Consider the following 25423-nt stretch of genomic DNA (forward strand, 5'->3'; position numbering starts at 1 on the left):
TCTAATGAAATACGTACTCAACAAATGTTCACGACATGTAGGACCTCTTGTGAGTCCGCGTGGGTAGGTACCACCACCCTGTCTATTTCTGCCGTGAAGCAGTAATGCGTTAGAAGGGTGGAGCAGCCGTTGTAACCTTAGAACTTATATCTCGAGGCGGGTGGCGCATATACGTTGTGGATGTCTATGGCCTCCAGTAACCACTTAACACCAGGCGGGCTGTGAGCTCGTCCACCCAACTAATCAATAAATAAATAAAAAAGTAGTAATCAATGATGATGATCTTCTTTGTCGTATCACTCTTGTCAGAGCGGTCGTGGTCGTCATTCAGTATCATTGCTGTGGGCAGATGTTATGCGACACATAAGCAATCGCCACTTCTCCCGGTTTATGGTGAGCCTGGTACACTCATGCAAACAACCGCCAACTGCCAACTTGATCTGGTCGGTCCATCGCATGGGAAACCATCCACGCTGTCTGACGGCTTCTACTTTGTCCTGAACGACAAAGTGCTCTATGATAATGATAGCAACGTTTTTATATCAAAGGCCCCAGGGTATCAGGGCCCCGGGTCGATTTCCACCTGGCGTGAATATCTTTGTGAACGACTTTTGGTATTCGGTATATTCCGAGTTTCCGGCACACGTGAGAAAATTATAGCTAGAGGCGGTTCAAGATATCGTCTATATTTTAAATATTATTAGATTCTAATCTGCCCAGGATCGTGGCGTTTGCAACAGCGCCGATATATCGGAAACTCATTAAAACTAATATACCGTAGTAGGAACTTATCAAACTATAGTGTTTATGATGTAGAAAACTGCGAAAGTTTAAAACCAATCTCGTCTATAGAATTTAAATTAATTAATGATTTTATTGTTATTGTTAGAGTTTAAGGATAGTTGCTTATTAGTATATTGTTTTTGGGGCAAAGGGCCTAAATTCATATGATGTGTCTGCGCCTAGGGGGCATGCGGGATATGTGGAATTTGACGGTCCACACATTAGAAGCAGTCCGCGGGCCCAAGTATATGTCGATAGTCGATTATGTAGTAACTTTAAAATTTAAGCTTTTAACTTTATTTTGAATCATTGCCGTAATCGGCTCAGAATTTTCCCCTACTGCCGCCTCTCATGTCGTGAGATTGAGTTTGCTTTCTGGCATCTTTTAATTAGCAAAAAAAAGCATCGTTGTTGATCTTAATAGCTACCTTTGAAAATCACGGAATTCTGAAGATGCGAGCGTCAGCATTAACGTTTTAGCTTTGAACTTAATATGCTGCTACAGGCTTATAATGAGTTTCGTTATCAGAGTTTAGAGCCGCCTAGAGATTGCTTCGATATTAGTCAACAAGCTATTCAAATTGTTGAACTACTACAAACTAGAGTGTTTAGGAAAAAATATATACTACAGCACGCTTGCAACTTTTTGAAATCCGAAAGCTGCGTCAATGTGCCAGACTTATTGAAACTGTTTAGTTGATATGCTTTATTTTATCTTATACCTTTAAACGAGCAATTCTTGTATATATATATAATCTGAATCTCGGAAACGGCTCCAACAATTTTCATAAAATTTAATATACAGGGGATTTTGGGGGCGATAAATCGATTAGGCACGATCTATTTTCAGAAAATGTTCTTTTATTCGTGTTTTCAATAATCAACTCTTCCCGACATCTATTGGTGAATAATAATACTATTTTTCTTAATTGAGGGCAACTAACCGCTTTAAAGACACAACAAGATGGCGTTATCAAAAAAAACCGAGCACAGCTCGGTCATCATCTAGTCTAATTAATACCAATAAAAACTTAGACTGGCTTAGAACGCCAAACTGCAAATATTAACTGACATAAAACAAAAAGATTGCAAATTCAATATTATTATTACTTTTTCTAAATGTCAAAATGTCAATGAAAAAAGTTCGTTGCTTAAAGTCTCTAAGAAATATTTTTAAATGGCAACGTTTTCATGGCCACATACATATATGTGAAATAATGAAAACAAATATTGATCTGTAAAAAATATTTACGACAATCGCTTTTTTATTTATTTTAAAGTTTATTTGACAACTTAAACATAGCCGACGTTAATAAATTTTGCAAGCATTGCAAAGACTACAATGACGTTTTGTTATGTATTTAATTTCTCCATATCATGTTGAAATGTTTTGTGTAAAATTACTCGCACATAAAATTTAATGGAATCCCGCAACGCTCCAAAACTAATCAAGAGATTATCGGCATGCAATTAAGTGAGTGCACTTTGATTAACGGTTAACCAAAGCTTTTAACAGCGAAATAGCAGTGTAATAACATTTACTTTGCATAGTCGTTATAGCGAAATAGTGTTGTGCTTAAATAAAGAATGAGTTATTTGATTGCACGCTTCAAATCTTGCTGTTGTAGCATTTATTATTTGTTGCCATAAATATTATTTAACCTTGACACCTTGGGACATGAGCTGGATGTTCCAGTGTTAGAAGTATTCATTGGACATCACTAAATGAGGAATATTAGGTAGACACGATTGTGGTATGCATGAGTGCTGCACCACGTTTTTTTTTTTTTCTCCTACCTATGCTGATAGCCTTGAGAGGCTATTTCAGCTTCACCCTAATGTGTGTAGGTGAGCTCACGGGGCTCAAACCGGATAGTTGCTATCACTGACCCTAGCAAGAGCAGTGCTTCGCAGAATCTACCACCGGATCGGAAACGCGACCCACTGAGAAGATTCGGCTAGAAACTCAGTGGGCTGTGTCTATGGGTTAATTCGCTCGTCGAGCCCTTCGTCGCAAGCAACGGGTTCAACGAGGACGGTGACCGGTGCTTGTAGTGCCTAAAAGGACCGTAAATGCATCGGGAAGTACCACGATGAGTGCTGGGGTATATTAAGGGTTATGGATTAAATTAAGATTATATTAAGGAGTATTAAAATGCAGATTTAACGAATTAACAAGCACTAATTCATTTAATCTGCATTTTAATATTATTAATTTATAATTCATATTAATTTTAATTAATCGAAATTATTCTAATTACTCTACCCAGACTTATTAATGTCTGTAACTATCAAAGAATATAATATATCCAAGAAAAGTTGAATCGCGCTGGTTACATTTTCATGATAGCTAGCTTATTATTTATATTTTTACATATTTCGAAAGAAATCTTGTTTACATATTTGTCACTATATTTCAATTCCATACATCAAAACGTAGACAATTAAACGGTCTGCCATAAAAAAATATCGGTCCTACATATTTTGATAAATGAGATTCATAGGGCTATACACCCACTGAATTTCTCTCCGTAACTTCTCAGTGGGTCGCGATTCCGATCCGGTGGTAAATTCTGCGAAGTACTGCTCTTGCTGGGACTAATGTTAGCAGATTCTCTCAGGTTGAGCCCGTGAGCTCACGTGTCCGTCTGTGCGAAGCTGGAATAGCATATAAGATTACCAGCGAATAGGTAAATATGCTGACCTATATTCGAATATTTTCTATTTATTAAGGATTCTTTATATTACATAAGTACTATAAAGGTTATTTATATGTGTAGCATAAATTTATTATTCCAAGGTAAATAGGAGTTAACCACGTATTCAGGAATGATTTCCAAGATGAAGGAATTTCGGTTTTAGAAAAAAATCAAACAAAAGTTATGCGTTTGCTGAAGCTGGAAAAACCGTTATACGATAGAATTGAGTTATCGACCTCATGTCTCAAGGTGGGTGAGTCTGACATTCACGTTATTATATCGGCTTAAGCTCAACACAATGTGGCACGTGACATCATTCACCCATCAATAAAACAGCCCAAAAAGCAGTAGCAATTGCCTTGAGCAAATTAGTGTTAAATGGAGTTTTCTCAAAATAATTCGCTTTAATTCGGCAACTCCGGACGCGGTAACGGTCAGTGCAGACAATAATCACGAGTCCGACAGAAGCACCCGCCGCCTGCGGACGTGCTCATCGACCACTCAATCGCCCGGCCATTGTTCGCCTGGTTTTATTGTTAGCCCGGCCTTTGTTCACCCGGCTTTTGTTCGTGGCACATCTGCCGACAAAGTGTGTTCCTGGAAGTGTTCGTTTTGTTTTGGTTTATTTTTGTTGTTTCCTTTTTTTTTTTTTGTTCTTTCTTTTTCCTGCAGTAATTGTGCCGCATCGCCACCTGTGTTCAATCGAACCGCTAAGTACCGAGAAGTTGGGGCCTCGCCGCAAGGCGAGTGTGTTTAAGACCCGGGACAGCCCCACCTGGGTCAGACATCATGGAAGCTTTATTTACAGAATTCCTCCGACTTCGCCACCCTAAGCTCACTTCTGAGTTTCTGGCTTTCAAGGCCGATCACGCCGTGAGCCCTCTCGCGGATTCCGCCGTGCTCGTCGCTCCCGCGTCGTACACCGCAGCGTCCGCCATGCCTGCCGCTCCCGCGTCGCCTATACTAGTGGGTAAAACTGCTGCGTCGTCCGCCGTGACCGCCGCTCCCCTGGCGCGATCATCCGCGGGTTCCGTAGGGTCCGACGGACGTCCTGCATCTGCCCGTAGGTCGCCTGCTCCCGAGCCTGCTGCCTCCTCGTCCTCCGACTCTGACTCGGACATGGAGGTCGACCTCGCCCCCGCCTCATCGACGGATGGATTCACCCTGGTAAAGGGTAAGAAGCGCGCTGCGGAATCCCGAGCTCCCGCGGCCGCTAAAATTAGTAAAGCCGCGAACGCGTCGCGCCCTCGCCCTCCGACTCCCGTCGCTCCCCCTGCCCGTGCCACACCGTCGCCGCGTCCAGTGGCACAAAATAAAACTCAGACCCCTCCCCCGGTAATCCTTCAAGAGAAGGCAGCTTGGGACCGAGTTTCCCTGGCCCTTCAGGCCAAAAAAATTAATTTTATCAGCGCCCGTAACCTCGCGAATGGGATTCAAATTAAGGTAACGACACCCGACGACCATAGGGCCCTCTCAAGCTACCTCCGAAAGGAGCGTATAAGTTTCCACACTTATACGCTTCAGGAGGAGCGTGAACTTCGCGCGGTCATACGCGGCATCCCAAAGGAATTAGATGCCGATCTCGTCAAGGCCGACCTTCTAGAACAAGGTCTGCCGGTCAATTCCGTGCACCGCATGCACACAGGACGCGGGAGGGAGCCATACAATATGGTTCTCGTCGCTCTCCAGCCTACCCCCGAGGGCAAGCAAATTTTCAACGTACGAACAGTCTGTAGGCTTTCCGGAATAACCGTCGAAACCCCTCATAAAAAAGGCACTCCGAGCCAGTGCCATAACTGTCAGTTGTACGGGCACTCTTCCCGTAATTGCCACGCGCGCTCCCGATGCGTCAAGTGTTTGGGCGATCACGCCACGAGCCTTTGCACTCGCGATCAAAAAACCGCTACGGAACCGCCTAGCTTTGACTCACCGCTTATTTCCTCCCGCATTAGGAGGAGAAATATCACTCCCCCGATCACCCTCTTCGGCCAACCTATACCCTGGGTCAGGAAGGTTAAGTACCTGGGAGTCATCCTGGATGCATCCATGACATTCCGCCCACACATAAAAACAGTCCGCGACCGTGCCGCATTCATTCTCGGCAGACTCTATCCCATGATCTGTAAGCGGAGTAAAATGTCCCTTCGGAACAAGGTGACACTTTACAAAACTTGCATAAGGCCCATCATGACTTACGCGAGTGTGGTGTTCGCTCACGCGGCCCGCACACACATAGACACCCTCCAATCCCTACAATCTCGCTTTTGCAGGTTAGCCGTCGGGGCTCCGTGGTACGTGAGGAACGTCGACCTACACGACGACCTGGGCCTTGAATCAATCCAGAAATACATGAAGTCAGCGTCGGAACGGTACTTCGATAAGGCTATGCGTCATGATAATCGCCTTATCGTTGCCGCCGCTAACTACGCACCGAATCCTGATCATGCAGGAGCCAGTCACCGTCGACGCCCTAGACACGTCCTTACGGATCCATCAGATCCAATAACCTTTGCATTAGATGCCTTCAGCTCTAATAATAGGAGCAGGCTTAGGGACCCCAGTAACCGTACTCGTCGAACTCGACAAAGAGGTCGACGTGCAACCTAGCCCATGCATCAGCCCGCTGAGTTTCTCGCCGGATCTTCTCAGCGGGTCGCGATTCCGATCCGGTAGTAGATTCATTCGCGAAGCAATTGCTCTTGAGTTGTTAGGTCTCCTTCGGAGGCGCTCGGGCAGCTGTTAGCAAATCCCACCCCTCCTGGCTGAGCCTTTGCTCGCCCACCTGTCCTGGTGAAACTGGAAAGGCCTTCGGGCCACCAGTAATCTCTCAATCATAAAAAAAAAAAAAAAAAAAAAAAAACAATAATCAACCAGAAGTTACGAGTATGTGATCCCAAATACTTTCTGTTTTTTTTTTTTGGAGTCACTTTTGAAATTTTATATAAATTTTTCATTCCTATAATGTATATGATTCTTATGCTTCTAGCCTTGATCAGAGAGCCTCAGAAATACTCTTTTCATCACACGCTTTATATTAGCTTCACTTGTATGTATGTTTGTAACTGACTCCTTTAGACGCGATTTTGACCCACTTTAAACGGCCAGATTTCATTCAAACTTTGTAGATTTATCGAGGACCGATGACAATACACTAATTTGATAAGATTATTCCATTATTCAATTTGCAAAATAAGATTTTTGCCAATTTATATAATTTTTATCTACAGTCGATAAGTCAGGAATTGATGTTAAAGTACTTAATAGCTTTAAAAATACGCTTTGATAGAAAGTTTAACTAAAAAATGAAAAATAAATAATAATAAAAAATAATAAAAAACACGCTTTATATAAAATTCAACTAAAAAATAGAAAATAAAATTTAATAAATTCAAATCGAAAATAGTGTTTTTTTTTTATTGCCCTTGTAGGCAGACGAGCATACGGCCCACCTGATGGTGAGTGGTTACCGTCGCCCATGGACTTCAGCAATGCCAGGGGCAGAGCCAAGCCGCTGCCTACCGCGAGTGTAACAAAAAATATTTTTATCTTCTTTTTTTCTGTGCCAAATACTCTTATAAATATTTCGAAACACGAAACAAAAAACATAACACCAGTGTTACATAATAACTCATATCCGACGCAAACCGGAACAATGAAAGCAAAAGAATAGTTCTGTCTCATATATTTTTATAGCTTTTAATTTGTATACTCACGTGTTATTAAGATGTCTGTGTTCTCTCTATGTGTTGATACCGACATTTACTTGTTTAGGTACGCATAATATCTGGGTCTTTTAGTTTCGCTTCGGATATACTCGTAAAGGCTAATAATGCTGGTAAACTCTGACAACACATCTGTTATACATTGGATATTATCGCCAAAGAAATATTATGTACTAGAAGTGACAACAATAACTGCCTTGTCAACCTTTCTACCGAATCGGATATGCAACGGCGAACGCAAATTTAGTTGAATAATAACAACTAGTGGTCCACCAATAGTCGAAATTCGACTACAATTAATTGAAATTATAAGTTTGTACACTATTATGACTCTATTGTCAAAGACTATTTTATACTTCCTCTAATCATAGATTTCGCAAAGACTACAATTTAGAAAAATATTAATAAAGACAAACAATATTTAATCTATTTTCAATTTGACCACAGACTATAAGCAATAAGAAAAGTTTGACAATAAACAAATAGTATGCATGCGTGTGTGTGTCAAATATATGATAGTGTGAGTAATGTTTTTTTATTTATTGATTTAATGTATTTTTTATGCATATTTCACAAAAATATTAACATTCTGCACTCCTTCTCTATATTCTCTATAAGTGTGGGAAATTTCATACTCCTCCGTCCGCGCAATTTTCGTAAAAAGGGGCTATAAAGTTTTTGCTCCACGTAGGTATTAATTAAATAGATAACTGGGAACAAATCACGTACGGCCGGCCATCTGGTCCTAAATTAAGATTCGCTGTTTCATGGGCACCAGAGATTGACTTACATACTTATATATATTTAAATATATAGGTACATACGTATATAATACACACCCAGACGAAGAGCAAACAAACCTGTTTGACACACGAATGTTTGCCCGATGTTGTAATCGAACCCACAACCCTCGGCGCAACTGTCAGAGGCGCTAATTACTGCGCCACCGAATCAGTCGATGACCGAACATACCGACAAATTCAGCTACAACATATTCTTATTGCATAAATTCGCTCATCTTGGGCCGCCTGCTGTTAATTGGTTACCAAAGTTCAAACGAAACACTATCAGCCATAGTAAGGAATGACGTCATCGTCGCAGTTATCTCTACGGTTCTCGTATCCATCAAACCGGAACTTATGACTGCTTTGTGCTAGAAATAGGCAGTACTGTGGTTCAAACCAGTGATGTTTGACAAGACGCCTTCTCACTAATTACAAATTTCTTGGCATCTCAAGTTTTATTCTTTTTTTTTTTTTCCCTACCTATGCTGATAGCCTTGAGAGGCTATTTCAGCTTCACCCTAACGTTTGTAGGTGAGCTCGCGGGGCTCAACCGGAGAGTTGCTAACACTGACCCTAGCAAGAGCAGTGCTTCGCAGAATCTACCACCGGATCGGAAACGCGACCCACTGAGAAGATCCGGCGAGAAACTCAGTGGGCTGTGTCTATGGGTTAGTTCGCTCGTCGAGCCCTTCGTCGCAAGCGACGGGTTCGACGAGGACGGTGACCGGTGCTTGCGGTGCCTAAAAGCACCGTTAATGGGTCAGGAGGATCCGTAATGACGTGCTTTGGGCGACGTCGACGGTTTACCATTCGGTCTACTGGGTCGGGTATGTAATTTCCAGCGGCTACGATGAGAGGGTTCTCATGTCGTGCCGCCTTCTCAAAATGGCGCAGCGATGCCGACTGTAGATACTTACTAACAGAGTCGAGCTCCAGGTCGTCGTGGAGATCCACATTCCTAAGGAACCAAGGCGCTCCGACGGCTATCCTGCAGAATCGTGATTGAATAACCTGAAGGGATTTCAAGTTGGTGCGGGCTGCGTGAGCGAACACTACGCTTGCATACGTCATGACGGGGCGTATACAAGTTTTGTAGAGAGTTACCTTATTACGGAGGGACAGCTTGCTTCGACAACAAAGCATTGGATAGAGTCGTCCTAGAATAAACGCGGCGCGGTCGCGTACCGTTTTTATATGGGGACGGAATGTCATCCCTCTGTCGAGGGTGACGCCTAGATATTTGACCTTCGAGACCCACGGTATGGGCTGGCCAAAGAGAGTGATGGGACTAACGGCGGAGGTGTTTGCGCGCCTACTACGGAGTGGGATGCTCGAAGTGATGTTCGGAGGGCGACCCCTTTTGAAGAGCACCGCTGCGCTTTTCGTGGGGTTGATGTCTATTCGCCACTTCCGGAACCACTGTCCCATGGTGGCTACTGCGATCTGGAGTCGCCGATGAAGCAGCGACATCTTCCTACACGAGTAGTAGATAGCCGTGTCATCGGCGAAGAGCGCTAGATGGGTCTCCGGAGACCGGGGTATATCATTGATATACAAACTAAATAATAACGGGGAGAGCGCGGAGCCTTGCGGGACTCCGGCGGTCAGTTGACGGGGACGAGAACGAGTTCCCTCTACTCGATATCGAAACGAACGGTTCGACAAGAAGTCTCGTATGATGAGCACGAGTCTGTCTGGCACTCCCATGTTGTACAGTTTATAAATTAAACCGTTGTGCCAGACTTTGTCGAACGCCTTCGCGATGTCGAAGAAGAGGGCGCCGGTCGGGATTTGTTTACGCCTATTTAGTCCTATCAGAATGTGCTCCGTGAGGCGGTGCACTTGTTGTACGCACGAGTGTTTAGAGCGGAATCCGAATTGTTCGTCTATGAGAATTTTGTTCGCGGTAACAAAATCCCAGAGGCGTTTCCTAAGGAGCCGTTCGTAGATTTTTCCTATCGTCGAGAGGAGACTAATCGGACGGTAACTAGAAGTTTCGTTTGTCGGTTTGCCCGGCTTATGTATACCGATAACGTCCGCTTCTTTCCACACCGCGGGAAAGATGCAGTGCGTCATAGCGGCATTTAAAATTGTAGCCAACATTGCTATCAGTTGGACTGGCAAAAATTTTAGCGCGCGGTTGTGGATGCCGTCGGAGCCTGGTGCCTTCCTAGGTTGGAGGTTGTGGATCGCGTCTCTAACTTCGTCCGTGGTAATGGGGGGTAACGCGTCCGAGGGCGGCAGGGAGGCTCTGCGCTCGACCTCCCTGTCGACTAACTCGGTGTGTTCGGGGTCCGCGTGTTGAGTGCTGGTGGTGCATTGCTCTTGCAGTGCATCGGCCAGCAGCTCAGCCTTGTCATCGTCGTCGAATGCCGGTGGTTGGCCTGAGGGGCGTAGGAGGGGAGGCATAGTAGCGGTAGTTTCGGATTTGAGAGTCCTAGCTAGTCGCCAGTATGCTTGGTGGGAGGGCGCGAGTTGTTCTAAATAACTATGCCAATTATCGTTACGCGCGTCGCTTAAGCGGGAGTGGACTTCGCGTTGTAGACGACGCATCTGAATCCGGTTTGAATGCGTGGGAAGACGATCGTAGGCCCGGATTGCCGCGTTCCTAACTCTTAAGAGATTCCTAAGATCGGGGGACAGTCTGATGCGGTGGAAGCTGTCCTCCACATCGACTTCTTTAAAAGATCTAATGATCGCGGAAGAGATGTGATCGGTAATGATGTTTATGGATTCGACGGTGTCCTCGGGGGATGGATTCGAATCCGGGCCGTAAGGGAGGATTGGCGGAGCGGCGTCGGCTAGGCACGTGCCCAGCTTATTCCAATCCACCATGGTCCTCGTAACAGTGACTGGGTTGTGAGGGCGACCGAGCTGCATAACGACAGGTCGGTGGTCTGAGTCGAGCTCTGACATTGCTTCGATGGAACGCAAGCGCAGAGTTACGTTCCTAAGCAATGCCAGGTCTATAGTGCTCGGACGGAGCGCGATGTTATACGGATAACATGTTGGAGTTGGGGGACCGACTATTTCGAAGGTGAGGTCGTCTATAAACGCGTCGAGACGCCTACCGTTAACGTTTGTACGATGGCAGTTCCACCTAGTGTGGTGGCAATTTAAATCGCCTGCCAGGATGACAGAGTCTCCCATGCCGAGCAGTGACTCGATGTCACTGCTCAGGAGGGGCTTGTCCGGGGGGAGATAAACGGATGCGATGACGATCGGCTGGTGTCCCGTCAGCGAGATACGGCACACTGACGCCTCGATATGTGAGAGCGAGGGAGTATCGAGAGGGACAACGTGCAGGGCCCGCCTATAGTAAATGGCAGTCCCGCCTTTGGAGGCGGTGAGTCTGTCATTCCTAACCATGACGTAATTCGCGACTTTCGGGTCACGACGCGAGGGCTTCAGACAGGTTTCCTGCACTAATAGAATATCTACAAGATTGTCGCGGAGGAATTCAAAAATTTGATCGCGTTGCCGCGCGAGTCCGTTAGCATTGTAGAATGCTAACGTAAGGGAATACGGTTTTTCTCTACCTTTTTGCGCCATTGATTACCGGTAAAGATTTTATAACGTACGCGACACGGACTCATAAACGTCCATGTGATCGAACGCGGCCGCGAGCCGCTGTTCGGGGGTTGTCGACCTACGGATAGCGTCAGCGAACGATCGCAGACGGTCGAAGTTCACCGCGGTGACGAAGTCGCGCACGAGCGCGAAGTCGTTGGCGGCAGAGGGTTGCGGGGGACGGAACGCGGGCGCGGGGCGAGGTGCGAGCAGGGGCTGAGGCGCGGGGCGTGTCGCGAGCGGGGGCGGGGGTGCGGTTTGCGTTCCCGCCTTCGTATACGGCAGCGGCTTTTTCCACGCTGAAACCGTGGGAACTGCAGCCGGCACGAAGGCAGGTTTCGGCACTGAGGGTGCCGAAGTCTTTGGGCCGACGGTTCGCGGAGCTGGGTGGGTTGGGCGTTTTCGCGGAGCCCTGGGACATCCACGGTAGTTCGCGGGGTGCCCTTGCTTAAGGCATAGGACACAGCTGGGAGGTTCGGTCGCGGTTTCCCTATCTCTAACGCAATCTAACGTAGCGTGATCGCCGAGGCATTTCACGCAGCGGGGGCGCGCGTGGCAATTACGCGCCGAGTGGCCATAGAGTTGGCACCTGTAGCACTGCCCGGGAGTGCCACGCTTATGGGGGGCTTCGATCGATATCCCGGATAGGCCGCAAATTGTCGTGAGACATGCGATCTTCTTTTTGGCCTCCGGGGTGGGTTCTAACGCCACGAGTATCATATTATAGGGCTGTTTGCCCCGCCCGCTGTGCATCCGGTGCACACTAACTATCGGGAGGGCCTGAGCGGTCAGATCCTCCTTAATGTAGTCTATTTCTAGCTCCTTAGGGACTCCGCGTATTACTACGCGGAGCTCGCGGTCCTCCTGAAGAGCATAGGTGTGGAAACCTATGTTCTCCTTTCGGAGGTATGCTGAGAGGGCCCTATGGTCGCCCGGCGTTGCGACCTTGATCTGAATCCCATGCGCGACGTTACGCGCATGGGTGTAGTTAATTTTATTTGCCTGAAGGGCCTGGGACACGCGATTCCACGCTGTCTTCTCTTGAAGTATCAGCGGGGGCGGGGCAGCTACTTTGGGAGCGGGCGCGGGCTTGGGACGCGGCGGTGGGGTTACGCGGCGCGCGGAGTCCGACTCCGGTGTTACTACTACTTTTGGTCGAGAGGCGGACGCGGATTTCGTTTGTTTTGTCGTGGAGTTCCGGGACTCCACGGCGCGAGTACGCTTTTTACCGCGCGTTACGGTTTGGAACCCATCCGAAGTTCCAGGCTGAGGGCTTGACGCGGATTCGAAATCCATCTCCGATTCGGTATCGGAGCCTGAACTTGAAATGATCGAGGTCGCGGCGGACGTAGCGCGTGATGACGTAACCGACGCGGGCGCGGGGGTGGGGGTAGCGCTAGGCGCTTCGTGAGTCGCATCGTTGGAACGTACGCTCGAACTTAACGCGGCGGCGGGGGGCGCGCGGCGTGCCTCCGAGGCACGGTTGAAATACGCGGCGACGGACGCGGGGGGGGAGGGATTGCCACGGGAGGCCCTATACGCTAAGTACTCGGCCCTAATTGACGGGTACCTATCCCGGAGGAACCCGACAATGTCACTAGCACTTTCACTGACACAATCTTCACTCATCTTGCTGTCTTCTTGCCAGGGGGGGGGGGCCCCGGGACTTTTGTTGAACTCGCCGAAAGGCGAGGCCCCGGATAGGATTTGTAACCCCCCTGTGCTGCAGGACAGCAAGGAGCAGGGGGGGGGGAATGCCTATGCCGTGAAAACGGCAATCGGCGGGGAAAAGGAAAGGAACCCGCTCGGGCTGTATAGTGCTACAGCAGGCAGAATCGCGAGCGGGGGTCTAGTCTTGAAAAAGACTGTTGTTTTTGGGAAGGGTTAGGAAATCGCTAGCCTGTGAGTGCCACAGGAAGCTGAACGTAGCGATTGGTTTTGCCTTGAAAAAGGCAGTTGGTAAGGGTGGGTTCGTGGTTACAAAACTTTAGCGCACAAAAATGGACCTCGATACGCAGATCGCAAGCGACCAACGGATCGGCACGTCCGCACTACCGAATTGTACGCACGATGTATTCACGGTCACTACACTGTCGAGCACAACTGTGAGTTCAGAGACGCGGCTCGCAAGCGGGCCACGGATCGGAAAGCACGTCCGCGCACGACCGAGTCGTGAGCGAGAATCATTTGAGTTTTATTCGACGACCATTTTAACCTTTATCGATGAAGTCGTGCCCATTTCGCGTGTTGTATACCTATTTATTTATCTATCTATTATATTACATTTCGTGATTCAACCACGGCATAGTCTTACCATGTTTGGTGGTAGGAACTCTTGTAAGTCCGCGCGGGTAGGCACCACCACCCTACCTATTTCTGCCGTGAAGCAGTAATGCGTTTCGGTTTGAAGCTTCTAAGCAACAAAAAAAAGAGTTTTTTTTTCTTTTTATGATGCGCAAAACAAATTACCATCATTACAGTACATATTGGCTAAATCGTATTTATATTCTATAGGTCTATAGTTTTACCTACATACCTTTCATTAGTATGATTTATTTTACTTAAAAGAGACATCCCTAATTTCAGATTAAGCATTGGTACAGTGTGAGAGAGAATGTGTCAGTTCATTGATCAGTTTCTTATACGTAACAATATTGTTTAATAAAAACTTATGTGAACTGTCTCTATAGTATTTGAAGTTTGCAATACTGCATTGTAAAATTATTATATACTTGTTTTATTAGAACATATACTATGCAAGCTGTTTATTATTTAACATTATATTATATGAATTTTGTTAAGAATATCGCACCTATTGTAGGATTTTAAATTACGTTTTATTTCTATTTTAGGATGTAGGTTAACCGTATTGATTATTTAAATTGAATCTACTTCCGGACAAATTGTTTAAATTAGGTCAGAAATTGCTTTTATTACATGATGTGTTATTTCTTCAACGTGTCATTTGTGAATACGTGTTTGTTTGAAAAAATTGGTACTCACCTGCCTATTTGAATATTGATATATTCGTTTCGCTTGGTATGAGAACGGAGTATTTTTCATTAAGCCACCTTTTTATTTTTATTTTATTTTTATTGCATAGATAGGTGGACCAGCTCACAAACCAACTGGTGTTAAGTGGTTACCGGGGCCCATAGACATCTACAACGTAAATGCCGCCACCCACCTTGAGATATGAAATCTAAGGTCTCAGTATAGTTACACAGGTAGTGGTACCTACCCGTGCGGACTCACAAGAGTTCCTACCACTGGATTTATCTGACAGATACGGCGTATGGCATGTACCCAATTGGTGTCTTGCTGACATTCAGAGGTTTTTTCTTTTTTTTTAAGTTTTTTCTGAAAACCTCTGCATTAATTAACATAACATTTTAATTTTATATTTGAATCACTGGTTAAAGCATTTCTGCGTAGGTAAGTACAAATGGTTCTAGTAACGACACAATGTATAAGAGACGACTACCAATAAACTCTGAAATTTTTCTTTTAAAAAAGTCTAAAAGCTGTAGCATCGTAATGCAATTTCCTAGCACCGTCTCCATATTAATCCAATAAAACCTGCATCGAGAATATGGCATTTAGTTATTCCTACTTTTTTTATAATGTCAGTGACAGACGAGAACTAAAACAGATTGTAATTCATGACTGTTCAATAACTATATTTTTTTGTTGATTCAGCGTAATCAAGAATTAGGAGAAACTATGTGTTTGTGTTCTTAACTTTGTTCTTTTGCTGAGAAATGGTTTAGTTCTGACACGATATTCTTAGAATATATTATTTGGGTTGGTAATAGGCATATGAATATTGCCGAATAATCTTACGCTGCGTCACAGCTAAGCTTACATTTTTTTTAGTTTTAATCCCACTCTGTTTTTTTTTATTGCTTAGTTGGGTGGACGACCTCACAGCCCACCTGGTGTTAAGTGGTTACTGGAGCCCATAGACATTCACAACGTAAATGCGCCACCCACCTTGTGACATCCACCCTTCAAACCGAAACGCATTATTGCTTCGCAGCAGAAATAGGCAGGGTGGTGGTACCCACCTGCGCGGACTCACAGGAGGTCCTACCAACAGTTATTACGCAAATTATAATTTTGCGGGTTTCATTTTTAGTACACGATGTTATTCCTTCACCGTGGAAATCAATCGTGAACATTTGTTGAGTACGTATTTCATTAGAAAAATTGATACCCGCCTGAGATTCGAACACCGGTGCATCGCTCAACACGAATGCACCTGATATTTATGATTTACCATCTGATATTTAGGATTTACCAGTGTTTGTCACTGAACTCCTCTTAAACGGCTGGACCGATTTTAATAAATCTTTCTGTGTACCTTCAGGTGGATTCGAGAATGGTTTAGATTTAGATAAATCAGACCGGCACATGGCACTGCAGTCGGTATCTAGGCTATTTATCTTTCCTAGAAATAATTTATATGGCAAAACAACGTTTGCCGGGCCAGCTAGTATAACTATATAGTCTTTCCTAATGTTGTTGAATAAACAAATAAAATTAGCGAATCTAGGTTTCGGTCAGAGCGTATTCAAATCAGAAAACTCCTAGACACTCAACAAAATTGAATTGCAGGGTTATTGGGTTCGCAATAAAACAAAACGTTCGTATGTGTTCGCTGAGATTCAATGTAATCTCGATACAATATATTCTATGTAGCTTTGTTGCATCAAGATAATAAAACCTTGATTGACTAAGATTTTTGTTTACCTTTGCAACACCGCAAGGGCTTTGATTTTCAAATGCGTTTCTTTGTGTAGTGATTTTCTTCGTGAATATTAAAAACGCATTGACAAAATTTAATGTAAATGTTTAAAAAGTATACGTAAATTGTTTTCTTCTTACTGGTGGTAGGAAGTCTTGTGTTTTCGCACGGGTAGGTACCATCACCCTGCCTATTTTTGCCGTGAAGCAGTAATGCGTTTCAGTTTAAAGGGTGGGGCAACCAACGTGACTATACTGAGACCTTAGAATAGAGTATTAGAATAGAATAGAATAAAGAAATCTTTTGCCGCGAACATAGAAGTTGGGTCGCATTTTTTTAATCCGCGGAAACTGAAAACGCGAATGAAGGAAACGCGAATAAGGAGATTTGACTGTATGTATAAAATTAACGACAGTTACAAAAGAGCGTAACCGGCTTAGCATAGTTCGCGATACACGTATATTTAGAGAGAGAGAGAGAAAGAATACACTTTATTGCACACCAACACAATTTACATTAAAAAAAACAGTCAAAAAGCACATATGTACAATAGGCGGTCTTATCGCTAAAAGCAATCTCTTCCAGACAACCGTTTAATTTACAGAAATTCTGTAAAATATAAAAATATAGCAGGTATATTTACTTTAGTGATAAGGTCACATTTTTAAATTTTTCATTTTAATTTGCAAACTACCAGACCGCTGACTTCGCATACAAAAAGTGATCTTATTTTATATGGGCCGACAGAATTCCTGTCACAATGTCTTGTTCAGCGATACTAAGCTTTAGACTTTAAAATTTACTAGGCAAGGTACAGTTTTGTTTAACATAATAGCTTAGAATTATTCAGTAATTGTGTTACCGTACACTAAAACGGCTGAATCTATTTAATGATATTTTGACTGAATTTCAGTGAGTGACAGAATTGTTTGGGTTTCCAATTAAATTCTGTATAAATGACGCGGTGATTTGATTCAACAAATTTTGAAATTTCAGGGCAGATCGACATCTGCCGGGCCCCTTGTTCATTATAATTATTTTTGCAAATAACTTGATTGCACTATAATATATTACTCACTTAATTCAAATACTTTCAAACATGGTTTCTAAGATTAAAAATATGTAATTGAGGTTAATTATTTTGATTATTTAACACAGCAAAATTTGAAATAGCTACCAATATAAGTTGAGCTCCCATTTGTAGCCTTGATCATCGTTGAATGCCTTGAGCCGTTGAAATCACGAGAACACAATATTATTAAATGTTGTCATTGAAATTGTATTGAAAACTTATAAATTTTTATTCATGTGCTTATTGCCATTTCCAGTGTCCCTCGTCTCCTGTGTGTCAGCTCAGAATGGTAGAGGACTACAGCAGCATGAGAATAACCGGCATGGGTGGGACATCCGCATCGCTGTACCGGGTAGTCCTGGCGAGGACTACCCGACCCTCAGCAACATACCCAGGACCCCATTTTCGTGTGCTGGACGAGAACCAGGTTATTACGCGATATCTGTTTCTTGTAGCTCTAATAGATCAATACACGTTACATACCCGGAATTCTTCTTTTTTTTATTGCTTAAATGGGTGGATGAGCTCTCAGCCCACCTGGTGTTAAGTGGTTACTGAAGCCCATGACATCTACAATGTAAATACCGCCACCCACCTTGAGATATTATGACCCGGAATTTTGTAGTTAAATACTAAAGATCAATAGTTAAAATAATTTGGTTGGTTATAGCACAATTGGGTATAGAAATAACATGTGAGCCGGTTTTCATGTATTTTTTTGTTTTGATTTTCAGGATACTACGCAGATTTTGAAACAAACTGTCAGGTATTCAGAGTCTGCACCGTCGGTTCCACATATGGCTTCCAGTCTTTTCTCTGTCCGAACGGAACTTTATTCAACCAAGCTGTCTTCGTTTGTGACTGGTGGATGAATGTCAATTGCAGAGAATCTGAAAAGCTACTAAACTCGAAGAACGAACAATTTCAGAATCTTCGACTAGGACCCGAACTCATGAAGGACATCAAGAAAATGCTCACATATCCAATGCGCAATCCCTACAATAAAGCCTCAATGAGAAGTAGCCTTGTGGTAATGCAGGATTACAAAGCTCCTGCAGGCCAGTTGTTCCCGAATGAAGCGTTATTAGCTGGTCCCGAACGTCTGCCCAGTAACGTCTATGTACCCAAACAAAATCTTATTCAAAACACTTATTCGAACAACGAAAATTTTTACTCTGAATCCACGTCACAGCCCAACTATCCAAATCAGTATACGACAGTTCGTCCAAGCACAAGAGAGGCAGAAATATTTCAGAGGCAGAGGCAAACTACACCACGTTACAGTAATAAACTTCGAGAGGAACCAAACTTGCGATTTGGCAACACAATATCAAACATTCATGCTGGCCAATTCAATCAATTAAAAACAAAATCGAATGATGCTACAAACACACGTCCGCAAAGACCTACTAAAGATATTCAAAAAAACTCACAATACTTTACAAAGCAAACAACAACACTGTCTCCAAATATTCAAAATACTTCACGAAGACAACGTGGCAGACAGCGTTCTTTAAATACTGACAATAAAAAATCTACAAATTTGAGTGAAAGTAAAAAGTTGACTAATACTGACAGTGTCACAAACCAAAAATACACCTCAAATCAACAAGAAACGCAAACAATATCAAATCAAAAAGCAAATATTCGGTTCAATAACGGAATATCTGACGACATACAAAATGAAGTAAAACAAAACATTGTAAGTACCCTCGACACAGCAGCTTCAACTGTCGTCACAAAGACTGTACCTTTTCGTAAAACAATTGAACAAACAAAACCAGGTAAAGCTAAATCTAGAATTGTAATCAAAACGTGGCTTGTAAAGCCTACAAAATTTGCAAAACTTATAGCCAGTCCAACTCCATATACATATAATAAACCTACTCAATCGATCAATGATAATCTTCTTGATAATTCAACACCGTACGAATATGAACATTCTACAAAAGAACCGTTGACTGAAAGTACTATTTCAGAACCAGAAGCCACGCCGTATTTTTACAGAATACCAACCGCAACCACCGAACGTCCTACTACAACAAATTCGATAGAACTAAAGGATGCGCTGACTTCCAATCCGAACCCTTATTCAACAATAGCAGAACCTTTAGATCTAGGCCCTACAATCGTATTACCAACAGCATCTTCTGTAATATATTTAGCACCAACAACATTTAAACCAGCAGCCCGCTTTTATTTACCACCATCAAACCCCATTCCTTCTAGGCAATATTTATCGCCCATAATTCAACCACCTATGTATAATTCGAATGCGCAATTGAGATATAGCCCATCAACAACCATATCAACTTTAGAGGTTCTTAACAAGCCAGCTAGTGTACCTTCGTTCTTCACAGCCACACCACCTAGACCTCCCACTACAAGTTTACCTCGTAATTTAACTTTTAATGACATTTTAACAAAACAAAAGCTAGATACAACAGTAAATGATATAGTCAAAGATACAAACAATATTTTAAAGACAGCATCTCCACCACAATTTAGTCAATACCGTCAAATGTTTAAATCTTTTGAAGGTCCAAAAGACAATTTTCTGCCCACAGAATCAGTAACTGATAGTGGTGAAATCTTGACTTCGCAATCACCAACAGTCGATACAAAAAGCTCTAACATAGTAACACTTCCATCTAATAAACTAGAACCTCCTCTTATAACTAACAATGTTTTGAATAAAAACAGTACCCAAGATTTACCATACTTTCAAGAATCTTTCTTGCCTCCAGCTAACACCATAGAACGAACAGTAACAATTAGAATAACCCTACCTGAAAAGGTGGCATCATATTTGTTCAAAAATAGTAATAAAACAGATTTTGATAAATTAGAAATCTTGAATACTGGTAATAGTGACTATTTAGTTCTAAGCAATGATTTTAGGACAAACCCCAACTTTGTAACAACAGGTAAACTTAATGCTCACCAAAATAGAAACATTTCTAATTCACAGGCGTTGGTGTTCTCACTACTTGCTGATTCAATTAATGCTGCAAAAGAATATACAAATATAGCTCAACAAGAAGTTATTCCTGCTACGCCTGGTACAACACAATTTCAGAATGTAAACGAAGCCGAACTTTCACAAATCACGAACATGATCTCAAAGTTAACTTCGACACAATATGCTGACATTTACAATCGAAATGAAAACATCATCACGACACCACAAAATATACCTACGAACATTCAATCTAATCAGCTAATAACAGGTAATGTACAAAATAACAATCCATCCATATCACCTAGAATACCTCAAAGAATACTTAATTTACCATCACAACAGCGAGTACAATATTTATCATCGCAATTTCAAAGTGGAGCTCCTAATACCAATTTTTTGGCAAATAACGGTAATCAGGTATACAGTGGACAATTGTATCAATTTTCAGTTCCCGAAGTCACAAACCAAATATACAACAGGCCATTTACGAGTTATATCGGACAGCCAGCAAACAATCCAGGCCAAGGCAATACAGCAAACTTTATTCACTCAAACATTCCCCAGAACGCTCCTTCTAATTTCATTCCTACTGCGAATACCCAACCACAATATTCACAAGACACAAATTTGTTCCCGTCTGGAGATCGGAGCCATGACGTCACAAACTTATTGAATCAATCACCGGCAGCAGTCGAAATAGTCCAATCGCAAACTTTACCATACAGTTCGGCTAAACTACAAATAGGTTCCTCGGATCAGTCAACACAGACGTTTAATCAAGAAACCCTCGCCAATCTATTAAGCGGCGACAATAGAATATCGGCACACCTTCAAGACAAAATTATAGGGACCATAAAACATCCCTTAGAGAGCGATAAACTAGTGACGTACGAAAAAGACCAATCTTATTATTTCACGTCGAACTTGAATAAAAACACTCCTGGACCGAACTTTTCAGGAAACTTAATTCAACCTACATCAAACCTAGAAACGAAGCCTTCAAATACAAACTTCCCGAATACACTAACTTTACAGTTCATTCCTTCAAACGGTTACGAGGTGGAAAACGAAAGACAACAACAGAAGCTACTCGATACTTTTCAGATCGACGAATTTGGAGCTCCCAGAGAAGTCGTTTCCAATATCGATCGATCCAATAACCAGGAACAGATATTAACCTCAAATATCGATTATTCTATTGAACACCCCACGTCGGCCCGACAATTAGACGGGACAAACAATATCAACGCCTTGTACTCTGGTCCGTCGTCATATTCGGCACCGCAATCGTCAGTAGTCGGGGGACGATCAGACAGACAAAATCAGTACAACTCGAATTTAGAGGACTTGGATGAAAACAATGAAAACGGATATCCTAGAACGAGGCCGGCTCGGCAATTTACCTTCTAAACGACACAACAAACAACGACAAATTGAGTCGTCTATTATCAAAGGTGGCAATCTGTGCATTTGGACAAAAAAATGTTATTGATATGTCAATACAGATTGATTTGAATATAATCGTCTCCTTCAAAGAATACGGTTCAAAACCTGCATTAAATAAAGGTTAATACTTAATCTGTTATTTATCTAAGATGTCGTTCAGAAGAGTTTTGTGACTGCCAATGGAATACAAAGTCAATAATTCGTTTTTCTGATTTACCAATAATTGTCCAAAAGTCACATTGCCGGCTTTGATAATAGTCGACCCAAATTAACTAATTTCATATAATGAAAAAAATTAAGCTTACAAAGCGTAACCATTGATATATATATGTTACCGGAAATGTATGAAATCAAGGAATTGTATACAAATCCTAGGAAATGTGTACAATTCCGATACTATTTAGGAAATGTATAAAATATTGTTTGAAAAACTATTTAATGCATAGATATCCTAGGAAATGTATAAATTTCCTCGGAATTGTATATAATTCCAATATCGTATTAGGAAATGTATAAAGTAAATGCTTTCTGTAATAAAATACGTTGTTATTAATATTTTTTTAATATAACACTTATTGAGACAATCGGGTAACAGTCATACCGTAAAATAATAATAATATATTCATATTATCTTACTAATTAAAACTTCTAAAATCAACTATCTATTAACTTTTAACGTATCACAAAATCAACTTATATTTATTCTTATAAAATAAAATTTTCATTTGGCAAGTAATCAGTCTGATAATTAAATAATTATAAATGTCAAAGTATAAAAGTAAATCTTTGTAAGATAATACTTTGTCAGTCCATATAGCTATTTATTTTTGCAGGGTAAGCTCGAATGGCATTTGGAAGTACATAATACTTTAGTTTTAAAACACAGACATCTTGAAGTAGCACAGTTTTTCTTGCAAAGGTACTTCTTAAATCCCTGGCCGGTTCCAGTGGATTGCAAGTTGGCAACTGACCGTAGTGCAAGACTCGTCCCGCTGTCCCCGCGTACCCATCAATATCTTAAATGTTTTACATTTCCGATTGCTATTTAGGAAATGTATAGATTTCCTAGGAAATGTGTAATGTGTAAGTATAATATAATTTTTTTCACACATTTCCGTGCGATTTTAGGAATTACATACATTTCCTAGGAATTGTATACAATGACGGATTACATACATTTCCGTTAACATATATATTTTTTAATAATAATTTTTTAATACATCAATGAGCGTAACGTATCAATATTCCCTAAAGCATACAAATCCATACTAATATTATAAATGTGAAAGTGAGTTTGTTTTCTTTTGTTACATATTCAGTTGATCATCATAAAATTTTGCATACACCTTGTCAGAACTACAGGCAAGCTTTATATATATATAGACATCAAATTATTCTTTCCACATTTAACTGCCCGAAAGCGTAAGTAGAAAAGCTTGAAATAAAAACGTATAAAATTCAACATAATTGTATCTTCGAATTCGCTTTGTACTTTTAGGGTTTTTTTACTTTGTAACTTTCAGCGCAATTAAAACTACATCCGATTAAAAGCGTTATGTTAATTAAAGGGAAAACGATCTTAATTTCCTTGTTCCTTTTCGGAATAGGTGAAAGCTATGCTCTCGCCTGTTGTTTAAATTTAAAATAAATAAAACAAAAACCACTTTATTTGTGTACAATGTATAATTTGTGTCATTATAAAACATCAATTTATTGTGATTGCTCCTTTTCGGTTTGATATCTGAAGATATTTGATGATGCACAATTTCATGAGCGTAAGGTTTTATTATAACAGTGCAATAACTTATAGTAATATTCTTTAAAAGTTTACAATTAAATTAAAAATGCTATACTTTTATCCTACCTACTAGAATTAGATTAATATGTACTAGTGTAAATAAAATAATAACTATTACTTTTAATATTAAATAGTTTTGTACCAAATCATAATTAATAAAGTATTAAATAAATAAATGTGTAATATATTTCAAATTATTTAACTATTAAGCCGATTTAATGTTTCCAAAACAAACTTTTTTCAATGAAAACCTTTTTGAACAAACAGTTCGGCGTCAAAGTTCAGTAAGCTTACGTCAATGCTAAAATGAAACCAAGGAGTAAAATTTGTTGCTATGGCAACGGCTTTGTTTAACTTCCATTTTATTTAACTCTTCAACCGCGTGGCGATACAATGACCATGAAATAATAAATATTGATCGACCAATCCAGAATATCACGTGAGTTAGGAATTGAAATTATTTATTAATAAATGCTCCATAAAAGTAGACGTCTTTCATAATTTCGAATGTCAGTAAAATGGCTTCGAATTTAACTTCTTTTGACACTTGCCGAAACCCATAGACATAACACAGAAAGTGCCACCCATCTATAAAAATCAGAGCCTTTTAGCCAGCATACGGCCCACCTGATGGTGAGTGGTTACCGTCGCCCATGGACTTCAGCAATGCCAAGCCGCTGCCTACCACTCGACTAAGTAATAGCATCTGGTACGCGTAACTGCCTCCAGCAGAAATGGATTGTTAGTGCCTGCTCTTGCCGACTTATAAAATTCTTTACCACATTGCCAATTTGTACATTGTAGTCTGCAAATTACAAATTATCGCATGAAAGCTTTCAATCAAGATCAACACTAAAGATTGTATCATAAAAGCCTTAAACATATCACTTTATGTTAAGCTGTTTGTTCATTTTAATAAGAATGCGGTCGTCTTTAAACTACTAAGCTGCAAAATGAAAACAGAGAAAACAAGCAAATTGCTAAATCAGTACTAAATTAGTATTTTGATCTACAATAACTCTACAGTCCGCATTTTTCGTGAAAGCTTATAATATGTATTTTAATAGTGATTTAGAAACAACCGACTATTTAATCTAATATTTAGTATTTACGTATTATAGTTGAAGCATATGTCGTACTGTACTTTTATAGTGGTATTTATGAAAAACAATAGTATTTTACACGCGTCTTAAAGAAAATCCTATTTCGAACAATATATGCTTATATTTCTTGAAAAGCCTTTTGGATGAAGCCAAAAATACATTCCCGTACATCTTGATTTTGGTTTTTAGATCAAAATGTCAGGTTCAGACACTCCATCGGTGATCGAAGGGCTGGATGTTGAATTGGACTTCTTCAAGGATGCCAGAGTACTGTGGTTTAAGGTAACTTTTTTTATATAGACATACGCTTCAATTAGCCTATTTTGATATATGTTTGCTCGAATGTAATCTGATAATTGATTTAGAGACTTGATATCATAAGATTTGATTTTAAAATTTGATACCGTGTCTGAAACATAGAGTCAGCATTATTTTTCACTCGCTACGATGTCTCGATTTTTGCATTATCAAGGGGTATTCTTTCATTTTAAAATTTTTCAATAATCTGTGATTTGGCAAGTACTAAGAAAGTTCTAAATATTAAGCTCTGCGTTATTGCAAGACTTCCATTTGTCCGGTAAGCCTTGCACATAGCAAAATGGAAAACGGTATTTAAGCTTTGTGTTGCTTAAAAGAATGCTAATACCTTTCGGCTTTTTCGCTAATTGGCGTAGACCTCTTCTCCAGTGTACCTCAAGAATAATCTTTAGCAACCTAGGCCTGACCGGCCGATTTC

General features: G+C 41.4%; 3 protein-coding genes across 6 annotated transcripts in view; 2 read left to right on the top strand and 1 right to left on the bottom strand.

The window, feature by feature from the left end:
* LOC692988 (aldehyde dehydrogenase) overlaps positions 1-25423 on the bottom strand; it is a 423296-nt gene that overhangs the window by 359485 nt on the left and 38388 nt on the right. The gene's annotated exons all lie outside the window — the stretch shown is intronic.
* LOC101735358 (uncharacterized) lies at positions 15197-23760 on the top strand. Of its 3 annotated transcripts, none has more exons than XM_062673928.1 (5): positions 15197-15286; positions 17635-17805; positions 18113-19080; positions 20350-20608; positions 20789-23760. In XM_062673928.1, exons 1-5 carry the CDS (start codon positions 15283-15285, stop codon positions 21748-21750), a joined length of 2364 nt encoding a protein of 787 aa, XP_062529912.1. In that variant the 5' UTR covers positions 15197-15282; the 3' UTR covers positions 21751-23760. The 3 variants fall into 3 exon arrangements, with proteins under 3 accessions (XP_062529912.1, XP_062529913.1, XP_062529914.1); XM_062673929.1 differs by having other exon boundaries at positions 20350-20440; XM_062673930.1 differs by having other exon boundaries at positions 15209-15363.
* LOC101747012 (dynein axonemal heavy chain 10) overlaps positions 23913-25423 on the top strand; it is a 107790-nt gene continuing 106279 nt past the window's right edge. Inside the window, exons 1-2 of the mRNA XM_038017669.2 lie at positions 23913-24023; positions 24877-24969. Of these exons, the coding sequence (XP_037873597.1) occupies positions 24883-24969 (87 nt within the window). The 5' untranslated portion in view covers positions 23913-24023; positions 24877-24882. The remainder of the gene's footprint in view (positions 24024-24876; positions 24970-25423) is intronic.

Source organism: Bombyx mori, chromosome 19, assembly GCF_030269925.1.
Source record: "Bombyx mori chromosome 19, ASM3026992v2".
Classification (NCBI taxonomy): domain Eukaryota; kingdom Metazoa; phylum Arthropoda; class Insecta; order Lepidoptera; family Bombycidae; genus Bombyx; species Bombyx mori.

What these genes read in the sequence shown, in the direction of transcription:
- LOC101735358 (XM_062673928.1), top strand. An exon ending in GTGTGCTGGACGAGAACCAG is followed by an intron (nt 17,806 to 18,112) that starts GTTATTACGCGA and finishes TTTGATTTTCAG; the next exon opens with GATACTACGCAGATTTTGAA. An exon ending in ATGAAGTAAAACAAAACATT is followed by an intron (nt 19,081 to 20,349) that starts GTAAGTACCCTC and finishes TCTAATTCACAG; the next exon opens with GCGTTGGTGTTCTCACTACT.